The sequence below is a fragment of the Synchiropus splendidus genome, chromosome 17 (assembly GCF_027744825.2).
Source record: "Synchiropus splendidus isolate RoL2022-P1 chromosome 17, RoL_Sspl_1.0, whole genome shotgun sequence".
NCBI classification, from domain to species: Eukaryota; Metazoa; Chordata; class Actinopteri; order Syngnathiformes; family Callionymidae; genus Synchiropus; species Synchiropus splendidus.
The window spans coordinates 6,855,512-6,867,622 of NC_071350.1; the positions used below are offsets into that span (position 1 = coordinate 6,855,512).

The 12,111-nt window shown below is 43.3% G+C and overlaps 1 protein-coding gene across 4 annotated transcripts in view; it reads left to right on the forward strand.

Annotated features, from left to right (window-relative positions):
* Positions 1-12,111, forward strand: part of robo3 (roundabout, axon guidance receptor, homolog 3 (Drosophila)) — a 129,285-nt gene that overhangs the window by 66,451 nt on the left and 50,723 nt on the right. For all 4 annotated transcript variants that reach the window (XM_053847022.1, XM_053847023.1, XM_053847024.1 and 1 more), the window contains exon 2: positions 9,991-10,317. In XM_053847022.1, the coding sequence (XP_053702997.1) occupies positions 9,991-10,317 (327 nt within the window). The remainder of the gene's footprint in view (positions 1-9,990; positions 10,318-12,111) is intronic.

The window sequence follows — 12,111 nt, forward strand, 5'->3', positions numbered from 1 at the left end:
AAGATGCAACTGGCATGCAGAAGTACACCGTGATATCAATGTCGACCATGTGTGAGTTGTAATAATACTGCACAGAGTTATTGGAAACACTCCTTCATTATGATGTGATAAAGCAGTGATTGGATGATATTTTCTCAGTAATAACAACCAATGCCAGTAAACCATAATGCACAAACATAGTCTCCAGCAAAACGTTGGCCTAAAATTCAGCTCTAGTTGGATTAGATTCCAACTTTTAAACATTTTTTTGCGATGGTAACAGTATGATGGAGATTTTTCCTCCCTGGCAACTAAAACAGACACAAAGTGTACTTTTATTTTTAAAAAGTTTCATAAATAAAAAATGTGACTTAACAGAGAAATAATATTTTTCATAAACATAAAAAAAACTGAATAGTTTTGTTACTTTGATCGGCCGATCACATGCTTTATGCTTGTATTAGCACCAATACAACCGTAGTGAAACGTTTGGTGACTGTAACACATGACTTAGAAAGTAACAAATCTTACCGTTGCTGTACTCCCTGATGCAAGCGCTAATGGTGCTGGACAGGATAGAATGTGTCCTAGCACATGCTTTTGCTCGACTCTATATATAAAAACGTAGATTTATCATGTGTTTCAATCTACAAATGTAAACCCAGGATGGAGTTGTCCCTGCTAATTCTCCTCGAAAACAACTCCCTTGTTTTATTTTGTTTTGCTCAACTGTCCTCCCTCATGGTGGTGTGGCTGATCGACCGCATGTGGTCAGACAGCTCGGAGCACAGGCTCTTCATCTCAGTTGTGTGTGTCTGCTCAACTAATAGGAATTCATCTTCACTGTGCCGCTGTGTGGCAGGAAACCAATGTCATTCGCCTGCGACTGCCCCTCAAGGATTTCCTCTCTCCAAACACTTCACTCCTCCGTCCTAATGGACTGATAATTACTGATAAGAATTCCTTGAATAATAGTTTCCCTTCTCTGCAGTACTTCGATTACATTCTTGGTGACTTTTTTTCTGTCCTCACTGTCTCAATGCTGCAGCACACTAAACTTCCCTCAATCTTCCCGAGCGAATCAATATTCGTTATTTACGACTGACTCAAACTGCCAACCTTCAGCGTGATTTGTGGCGTCTTGCTGAAAGTCCTCAGGGTTCTGGGAGGTTTTGGAATTGTTCTGCTTCTGCTCATTGGGCATGTAGGATGGATGACTTGAGTCGGCCGCCCTGTTGGAGCTGTCAAATCTCAATCGCTGGAGCTACGTTTGGGCCCAGTCAAAGGTATCGATCTTTGCTCGCCATTAGTGGAGGGCTGCACAACAGCATTAACAAGGAAGCGCGATTACCTTGTCAAGTCAGTCATTGCCATTTGTAGTGGAACAGATGCTCGTTTTTGAGATTTAAGGAGGCATTTCCATCGAACTGAACAGGTGGCTAACAAGCAAGCGTGTGAGCAGCAAAGGTGCTATTGCTAATACCGTCATTCATTCAGTATGAAGACTAGCAGACTAATAAATATTACGCAAAACATGATGTGAGTCAAAACAGTAGACATGATCGGCATTACACAATACTGATACATAACAGAATGCTGCGGTCGGTTACATTGCATCCCCGAAGTGCCAGTGCAAAATTTAAGCATGCCAAAGACTTCCGTTCACATGGAACTCCTGATAAAAAATACGTATTTTTGTCGTAAAAGTAGTGATCTATCTATATGTGTGATAAACCAGGGCTCTCCAGAATATATATATTGCATAGCATTTAGGGGGTTCCGGGTGGAGGCCCTCCATCCCACTGATGACGCAATCCGACATCCCGACAAAAAAAAAAAGGGGCATCCAATTTCTCATGTTTTCAGTGTAGGGCGTCCACAGGACACCTGACTCTCCTCAAGCTAAAAGCCTGGATCTCGAGGGTGTGACCGACCTATCACTCTATATAGCTGGGATCGACCCGGCAATCCCTTAATGGGAATAAACAGAAGATACTTAACAGGGTTTCTGCCACACATAAACTAGCGTAGCCCCTGGCTTTCATGAAAGCAGACACAGCACTGAAACAGTCGAATAACACATAACACATCATGGAGGTGGACAAGTGTTTAAATCCTGAAAGAAACCTCATGACTGAAGTCTGTTGCTTGCAGAACTCAAGTTGCACTTTCCGGCCGGACATATGAAATGACGGCTGGGTTTGGAGATTTACTACTGTTTTCCTTTCCCCAATTCAGATAAGTTGTGACGGGTCCGCTCAGAAGTATGCATGTTTTTGGAAAAGGAAAACGCTACAGGTGCAGGAGAGCTGAGCTGCTATGTGTCATGTCAACAGTGGTTTGATCTTTGACTGGGCAAATGGAATCATTCAAGAAATAAGATTCATTTCCACTTTATAGAGCAAAGTGCTCACCATGGCACCGGAAGTACCAGCGCCGTCCTCTCTTTGCTTGGATCAGAATCAAAGCTGAACCAACCCAGAAGCTCTTAAACACATTTTCAATTTGAAATGGTCTGCTGGGCTCAGCTGTAGGTCCAGCAAGACGCTCTTATCTGCAGCGGGCTGCTTCTGCCCCGGCGTGGATCCTTCAGAGGTCGTTCTCGGAGGGAGCGTGAAACAGAGTTGTCAGTGAAAGGCCTGATTTTGTTTGTTTGGAGCTCTGGGAGGTTCTCAAATTTCCATGATCTGCCCCCCTTGAGTCAAAGTCCTCTGCCTCTTTACAAATCCGTTGATGGCCCTAAGAGGAACAAGATAAAAACAGCCCATTTCCTTTTGCAAGGTCCAGCCTGCCCCTTCAGATGCTTCAGCCTCAATTAAGAGGGTTGCCTCTATGTGGCCGCGGCTTTGTATTCTCATGCATCGGTTTTCTATGGCCATGGGGTTTCGGCAGGAGGGGGTTCAAAGAATAGCCGCCTACCCCCGCCTCACTGCTGCCTATTTAACTCTGAATGCACATTAGCAAATCAATCCTCAAAACGGTGGTGAAAGTCGGGCTGAACTGGAGAAGTAGCAGATTCTTTGCTGGAAAAAAAAGGAATTGCAGATGAGATTGAGTCAGGATGGTGAGATAAGTTGACTTTACCCCACGACTAATGCACTAATGTTTGCCAGTGTTTTGTGACTTCATGTTACCCAGAGTCATGAGATTTTTTGTGAACTCCGTCTCGACTTGAGCAATTTAATAGACTCACTGCTTCACTACCGATGTTGTGATGGCACAATGTTACATTCGTCTTTACTTTCTGCTCGTAGTTTTAAAAGTTATTTTGGATTCAGGGATCCACAGTCTGGTTAACTCATTGACTTAGTATGAGGTTAGTACACTGGCCTGATTGAAGCATTGAAATATATCTCTTCTTCTATGTGTATCTGTACATACATATAGAACACACATACAAATATATATAAGCTTTTTCAAGATGTCGACTTAAGTCTAGAATATCTGCTTAAGTTTGTGTGAAATTTCTAAAAGGCGAGCTTCATTGTTTTTGGTCAACCTTTCAAAGCGTCTTTTCCACAGCAGCTACTTTCTCCGCTATTATTTTTCAGAAGAGCCAAGAGGACCTATTTCAAGCTTTTAGGAGCGATGACTTTTTAAATTGGGAGGGTGGGGGTGGCTGCTGGTGGTTATCTGGAGGGTGGCAGGGGGATTTAGCTCCGCTCAGCCTTCATTTCAGTCTCCAAGGCAAAGCGTGGCTTAGCGATTTTTTTTTTCTTTTCACCTTAGCCCACCAGAGTGATAAAGAGACTTTTGATGTATTAATGATTTCGATGGACTTTTCTGCCTTTTGTGTCAAAATGAAAGTGAATTGTAACTCGGACAATCGGACTCACTCATTTTAAACAAATGGCTCCTCTGTAGGGCTAAAATGAACTGACGGTTCAACTGATCTGTGACCATGCAGTTCATAAACTTGACTTAGCTCTGCTCAGATCAAGTCATTTTTCCCTCCTTATTTTCCCTTCTTAACATATGTAATCTGTCTAGTCACACACAGTATTACCATTAATGCCCTGAAGATCCACAAATAATCTGTATTTTTGGGGTTTAAAAATGTCCAAAGCTGGGCGTCATGTTGACCAAGGAAAGGAATACTCCAAGCTATTTCTTTAGCCGACAACACGTTGGCACCATAAAGCTGGTCGAAGTTTTAAATGACAGCAGTTGCAGCACAGTTCTGCAGGGAGATGAGAGAGAGATGCGGTGCAGAGAGCCAGAAAAGAGAGAGCAGAATATGATGATCGTGATAAAATAAATCACGCTCACAAAAGGCAGAATGATGGTTTCCGAATGAAGTAAAACAGCAGTTTTTATGTCATTATTTGCCATCAAAATGTAACACCCTCTCTAGGGATAAATGATATGTCGTCATTGGACCGAGATATAAATGTTCAAGATGTTGATATAACAAAATCAACAATATCTCCCACTTGTCCTGGTGATGTCGAGGAAGCGGCAAACATCACATTTGCATCGCCTGTCAATGCACGGCATTTACAGCAGGCCAAAAATGACATCATCTCCAAAGCTATTACGAATATTGCAGTGACTTTGTTTAGACGTTTATTTCCTGTTTAAGGAGGGTAACATTTTGTTGTTCAAAAGTTTGGCACCCCCAAAACTTTAGAGGCTGAATGAGGACAAGGATTGGAAACTTGTCTGCACGACCCTTACATCATCACCTCAGTGTTTCCAAATTCTTCTGGTTACGGGGGCTTGAAGACCCAAGGCTTATTTGCCTTCATGACAAGTGGAGGCCAGAGAGTTGTCTAAATAATTGTGTAATCATGTTGACAGCGTAGCCTAGAATGATTTTTGTCAGGTTCATTTTGTCTAACCTCAAGTCCGTAATGACTTTCTCTTTTTAATATTAATTTCCTAGTGATGCACAAAGGAAACTTTTGTTAGCTTTTAGAACAATAGCATCTCTCCGGGCGTCGCTGGTTGATTGAAAACAATAAAAGCTTCCAACACTACGGAGCTATTTATCATCTGTGTTAATCGTCACAAGCAATCTCACTTTATGTCGCCACTTCGGCTGCTGGCAGTCCATGTAATGTTCCGCGCTCTCCAGTGCTTGTAAATCTAATTTGGGATGTTTGCCCACTGGTGTTTTGTGGCGAAATAAGTCTTGGCGGGGGCGAGCGAGAGGGTTTGGATCCAGCGCCATCGCTCCTTGGCAGCACTCCTTTGTACTTGTTTATTATCAGCGGGACGCGCTGAGCCACTTGTTCTTGGACGAGATGGGAAAAAGTTCTGCACCTCAGCACTTTGCCGTCGTCCATTACAGAAAGGACACGGCGACGGGAGTTTGCGTTCCCTGTGGCTTTTTTTCTTCCTTTTATTATCTGCACTTTTGCCATCCGTACTTTTTCTCTGTCACCCACTGATGCTTCAGGACTCCTGCTGTATTCTTTTTATGAAACGTGCTTTGAAGCTCTCTCCTTACGTTATTTTAATTGGTATTAATTCAAGTTGTGCTTGTCAACGCTCATGTATTGATGCGGTTTCAGGCATCTAAGACAGGCTCTTCTGGTGTGAAAGGTCAGCACGGTGATATGTCTCTCTGACCCTTAAAGCCCATCAGGAATAGCAGCACAGTCGTATACAGCTCTTATTTACATACTGAAATCTCTTCAAACAGTTGACAAACCTTTACAAGGAAAATGTAAACATACTACATTTTGTTAAAGGATGAGGCACAACATGTTAACTATAGAGTTATGACGCCCCTCAATGAGGGCAAAGTCACAGTTGCTTCCATCCATTGAAGTGCCAAACATCCTGAAAATGTCCGATCGTATCAGCATGAGTTTGCGGCTTGCGGACATGTTGTGTTAACAACTGATGACATGAACAACAGAAGTGCCAAAGGACCGCAGTCAACTCGCGGAATTTCATTATATTTATCTAACTCTCATGTTGGCAGAGGCTGTTGTTTACTTCCTCGCAGGAATCAGAACATCTAAATCGTTCAAGTGTCCTATCTACTGGCAGTTTAGTCAGCAATTCATCTTCTCCTCAGGACATTATTCCAGTCCAGCTCACACAAGCTGGATCTCTCGCTGACATCCCAGCGGTTTCATTAGCTGTGTTGTAGCTGCCTCTCTGCTGTAGCGCTCCACAGACAGGCGCTAATAAGTCCTCAGAGGGTCCAGACTTTCCTATTACAGTTGTCACTCTCACGGCAGCCCAGTCAGGCTCTCCAGACCGCAGCCGTCTACTGAATCAGCGTGTCCAGCCTTCTCTTATGTGTGTTTACTCTTCACTTTTGGCGGCATGCCGGGGGAGTACTTAACCGCCTTGGAAATAGAAATATCCTTGGCTTGAGGGTCAGTTAATGAATTTGTAACTGATCCATTAGGTGTTGTTTCGTGTTTACTGTTATGATCCCTCACGTAGTTCTGTGTATCTGTGTAGCTCCGGCGCCAACAGTGTCCTAAAAAGTATTTTAATACGTTGATACACACAATCATCCACTGACTTATAGTGACTGTAAACTTATATGAAGATGATTCTGAAAAAACATTTGTGTTTGTTGGATCTCATGGAGCATGACAGGAGAAATGTGGCGGTTTCCACCATGACAGTGAGCTCCCACACTCACGGTGGTCTCTCCTCTCCTCCGTCTTTTCTAAAAGCTTTACATTTCCACATGGCTTCATTCTCCCAGCTCCAACTGTAAAATTTATGAGTCAGCTCTTAAAGGCTCTGTCCCGCTGAGCTCTTTAACCGTAGACCACCCCTCCTCCTCCCCCCCCGATCCAACCCGTCCTCCGACCACTTTTGTTCCACTATGATACATATACCACCTAAAAGCTCTCGACCCAGTGCTGCTACGCCCTGAGGGAACATAGGCTCTTCACGAAATATAACCTCTGTTTTTAGTTTTTGCTGCCACCGACAAGTAGTCTGATAAAATACCACTTCCCTTATTTATGACATTAATTAGCTTGATAAAACTGTTTATGCCCCGACTTCTACTTCTTGTTGTTGATATCTACAACTTCATTAATAAGTTATACCAGAACCACCAGCTTTAATTCACTTGTTTTTGCTTCTTTCAAATTTAAAATATTAAAATGAAAGCCTCAACATTCACAGCGTACTTTCATGAAGTTTAAGCGACTGAGTTTATCGCCTGTTTCATCACTGCTAAAGCAGGGTACGCACATCGGCACAAAAGGATTTTGTAATCTGGTGATCTCACTCACGAAGATTAAAAATTGTTACGTCTGTAACCTCACCACACCAGACGTCAAAATTCTGTCCCACCATAGATCTAGAAACTCGTCCTCCAAGCTAGAAACTTAGAGCGAAAAAACACCTGGAAATGCGACATGGAAGTGGACGAAAAGACGGTTGTCTTGTCCATCGTAACACACCTCGGACCACTGAATTATCCTAATCTTAAAAGGCATGTCAGATAATCTTATCATTAATTTGGCACCCCAAATCCAAATATGAATGGAGAAGCTTACTCTTGACTCCACTATCGACATTTGCTCATTGCTACTTGACAGTTTATATTCCGTTAACTCAATCAAATTGCAAGTTAAAAATGAAATACGCACAACAAGGAAGTCTAAAGTTCCGTATTTTCTGTTGGAACTAAATCCCCACATTGGGTTTCTTTTTGAGTCACATCTGTCACAACATTATGGTGACCCCCGAAACAGAGTCCAGAGCTAGCAGCTGTTGTAGGAATTACTGAAGCTGTTGAGGAAATGTCAGCAAGTGGACTGAGTGCAGTTTCTGCCTGTGAACCGAGAGATGACAGTTTCTGTAAGTTCTGTGCAGACTGATGTTGTGAAGTGGCATACAAGTTAACAAGCTCAAGAAAACGTTGATAGCAGGACGATGGGGATGAAGGCAAATGCAAAGTTCTATTGTATATAAGCGAGGCACGGTAACAAGAGGTTCAGCGTCCAGGCCATGTGGTCATGGTAGACTGCACCTCCGTCAGAAATGGATAAAAGGAAAGCAAGCAAAAAAATAGAAGGACATTTTTACACATAATAGCAGTGAAATATCAGGTTATAAGGTGTGAACGCATTTCCATGCTGTGAAAGTGTTTTGATTCGGTTGACGGACTGAAACGGAGCTGCCATTAGAATCCATCCCAAGGCGACTTCAAAGCCTTATGTACCATTTCCTGCCATTCACGTCTTCCTATTTTTAAATTTCTGTGCATGTAATTGCGTTCAGAGCGGCGCCATGAAGACGGTACATTGTGCGCTGTCAGTGCGAATCTCTTCGAGCTGCAAGTTCTAATCCTCCTGAAGTTTTTTCCTCTTGAGGATTTGTCACTTTGAGGGCAGGAATTTCCACTGCGCGTCTTATCTTTGGCTATCAGGGAGTGTTAACCCTTAACCTCTTCACCGACACACCTGTGGGAAACGACATGTTGACCCTCCGCGACCTGGCCACGTGCTAATCTGCTCTTTAAAGGAAGTTTTTGATAGTGTCGACTTACATTTCACTCAGTGGCTTGAACTTCTTATTTGAATAAAAGTTGTGCAGCGTTCGTTGTGTCTATTCACCAAATACAAATACGCACAAAATATTTTTTATCCAGACTGGCTTGATGATGTCATTCTAAAGAGGGGCAATCTAAAGGTACTTAGCCTGGGAATATATTGTGGATTTGCTGCTTCATAATTTAGAATGAGAATCCCCGACTTGTAATTTCACACGTCCCCCTGATTTATATTCAAGGTTCAACTGTAAAAGCAATTGCATTACACACTTGTTCCGCACCACTGTGCCGGCGAATGATTAAATACACATTCTCTGGGGGTTAAAAGACAGATTAGGCTTTTAGAATATGTGCTTTCCATTTTTCTTTCGGCGCAAAGTGGCCTTAATGTAAATAGTTCAGACGTCTTGGCTTTTCATTCGGACTTGGGATTTTTTCCCCCAATCTTTACTTTTCCATTTGGGTTGCTATCTAAATCATATTGAGAAGGGAATTTGAGGGGAACACTTTCCCCACAATGTGCTTGTATAAATGAGCTGCCTATAATCATGACACGTCGTCTCTTGTAACTTGCAAGACGCGCGTTAGTCATGACTCTAGAAGTGCGGTACATTCATTTTTTAAAGCACTGATGTAAAGAGTTTAGCTGAAGGCTCAGAAATCAAACATTGATTTTGATGTAATTTTGTTATATAGCTGCTGCGTCGAATTGCCGTTGTGACTCAATGCATCCTGAACATCTAACTAAATGTATGAGTCAGTTTGCTAAGTCCTATGTCCTCACAGCTACACTGAGGGTATGAAAGAAACCTTGCCTGAGTCATTCTGTGGTTGACAGAAAACTTCTACTATTCACAACAGACTATGGCAGTGTTTGCATGGAGACGGAAAGGACTCAAACCGCCTCTGTTTTGTGTCTAAGGCAGTGTTTGTTTACACAGTGAAGGCGTCATCGCCATCTGAATCCAACAAGTTTTGAAAATGGTGTTCAGAGTGGGTGATGATGCCGAGATATAAATGCACAACTCAACAACCATGCATAGTTAGTACAACATGCTTGGGGCAATGAGCAGCGCAGTCAGCCTCAAGACGGAGTTTCATTTGGTGTGAAGTTTATCGCATGCAGTTTTTTTCTCTGGCGCCGTTGCGTCACGATAGTCTCTCCTCCTGATTCATATGTTCGAGCTATTTTGCTTATGCTGTTCAAGAATCAGAGCAGCTCTCCTTTTACTACTCATCTGGAATCATTTATTGTTGAGTCCCACATATGCTACGTGACTCATTTGCATCGCAGGAAGCGGGTCTGTCTTGTACAATAGCAAACTCCAATCCATGAATGAGTCCTGGTGAGTCCTCCAATGCACAAAGTGGATATGAATTGCTCAAGGTGTTGACCAGGTTTAACAACAAACACTTGGACTATACATTTGTGTATCAACCAAAGAACATTCGGAAATACGTTTTTCAAAAGCTGGGACTTATTATCAAGTTGTCATTCTTATCGTTCTCTGTTTCTGTCCTCTCACCAGGATCTCGGCCCAGACTGGAGGACGCCCCCCCACGAATCGTCGAACACCCATCTGACCTGATCGTGTCCAAGGGAGAACCAGCGACCCTCAACTGTAAAGCGGAGGGGCGACCCACTCCCATGGTGGAATGGTACAAGGATGGCGAACGTGTTGAGACAGACAGAGAAGACCCACGCTCCCATCGGATGCTCTTACCCAGCGGCTCCCTCTTCTTCCTGAGAATCGTCCATGGGAGGCGGAGCAAACCGGACGAGGGCGTCTATGTATGCGTGGCTCGTAACTACCTGGGCGAGGCTGTGAGTCGGAACGCTTCGCTGGAAGTCGCAAGTAAGTGTGGACTTAACTAAAGCGATTTTTGTGTGAAAGATGGTGGTCGGAGTGAAAGTGGAGAATATGTTTCTATGTCTTTGAATCACCAGTTATGACAGTAGATTTGACATTAATCATCATTTTCAAAGTTGAAGACCAAGTTGGATTTTTCGTTGAATTTTTTGTCGTCTGCTGACTATGATCATCTACTCTTTATAGTCTAGCTTTTAATGGCATTTACAATTTTATGTGCTGACATTCTGATCTTTCCGTCTCAACGTCAATAGCAGTGGGAGCATTTTAGCGCACTCTCTGCCATCATTAATATTGGCGGCCCCATTTAAACAAGCCAGTGTCAGATGTGTTAAGTGACTGATATCATCTGCTCTTTAGAAGCGAGACTATCTGAGGAATTCACATTAACAGAAAGCAGATGAAAAGCCTGTAACTCTAAACTTGCTTCTTCTTTCTGAGACGTCCTCTAATTTAATAAGCCGTTGGAGGGAACGCACCATCAACTGTCTCCTCATAAACATCAGGCCCTCTTGTTTATCTGGAAAACTTTCCTGTTCCCCTCATTGTCTTTACTGAGAGGTCCTGTCATTGATCGGCTGCTGGTCATCGTTTTTCCTCTCTTCACGTTGTACTAAGGATTAAATGCATGTTGGACCATAATAGATTAACCATACTTTAGATGACTGATAGCTGGATCTTTGTGGTGGTGTATAATTACACGATAAGTAATCCAATATTATGTGCTTCTGAATCATACTACATCACTTTGGAATGTTATGACAAGCAAAAGATGAATGATCTGTAAAATCTGAACAGACAAAAGATGCAGCTTTTCCCTTGTCATCCTTAGCTTTTATCCTGCAATCCAACGTCGTGTCTGTCTGCTGTCTTTGACTGACTCATTGTAAATGGCTCAGCGCGTTTTGTTTGTGTGATATTTGCACTGAGATTTTCCTCAAACCAACAAAGTGAGTGGCAAATCTCTGTGCGGTTGTACTGATATAGCCACATATTCTCTGACTCATGTCCGATTCAGCTTCGGCTACTTTCCTCGGGGTTGTGGCATTCTCCACCGTGACACGCGGGACCGTCCGAGGCCCACTGCACTTCCCCTCGCAAATGCCTCATCCGTATTTGCTGTCCGACATACAAACCCACAATGATATTTTCCGCCTCTGGAGGACGTGCAAGCGATTACAGCCAACAAACAGAGGACGTCGCCAAAGGCTTGTGCCTGCCAGCGCGCCCTCCGGTGGGGCCGGAGATAAAGGGACGGGCGCATAAGCCAGCCCCATAGAGCTGGTGGGCTTAGCGGGTCCGGAGAAGCCAGCAAGATGGTGACTTGGAGAGGCGACATGGATTTTGCATATGGGTGTGTGTATATTTGGAATGAAAGTGTGAGCCAACGCGGTGGGAGCTATGGAAGGGTCAGATGGTTTAACCCCTTACTGGACATGTCAAGGTACCACTGACAAGCAGACTTAATTTCTGAAAAGGAATTCGGAGTCTTTTACTGAGTGAGCGGTAATTCTAACAGAACACCACTGGCACATTGCATTCTTGTGCTGTCGGAAAGTCATTTCATCTGTCAGCAACCATCTCTACAATTTCAACTCATTATTAATGTCGTTTTTCATGGACAGAGGTTCAGTGCTGAAGCGTACCAGTCGTCTCAGCCTTGAGCTCGATTCAGCTGACAGGTTACACTTGTCCTGCAGTTTTAAAACAAGGCGTCCTCTCAATCTGCTAAATATTACAAACATGCAGGTGTGTGCGGAGGAGCTGCCACTCATGCTG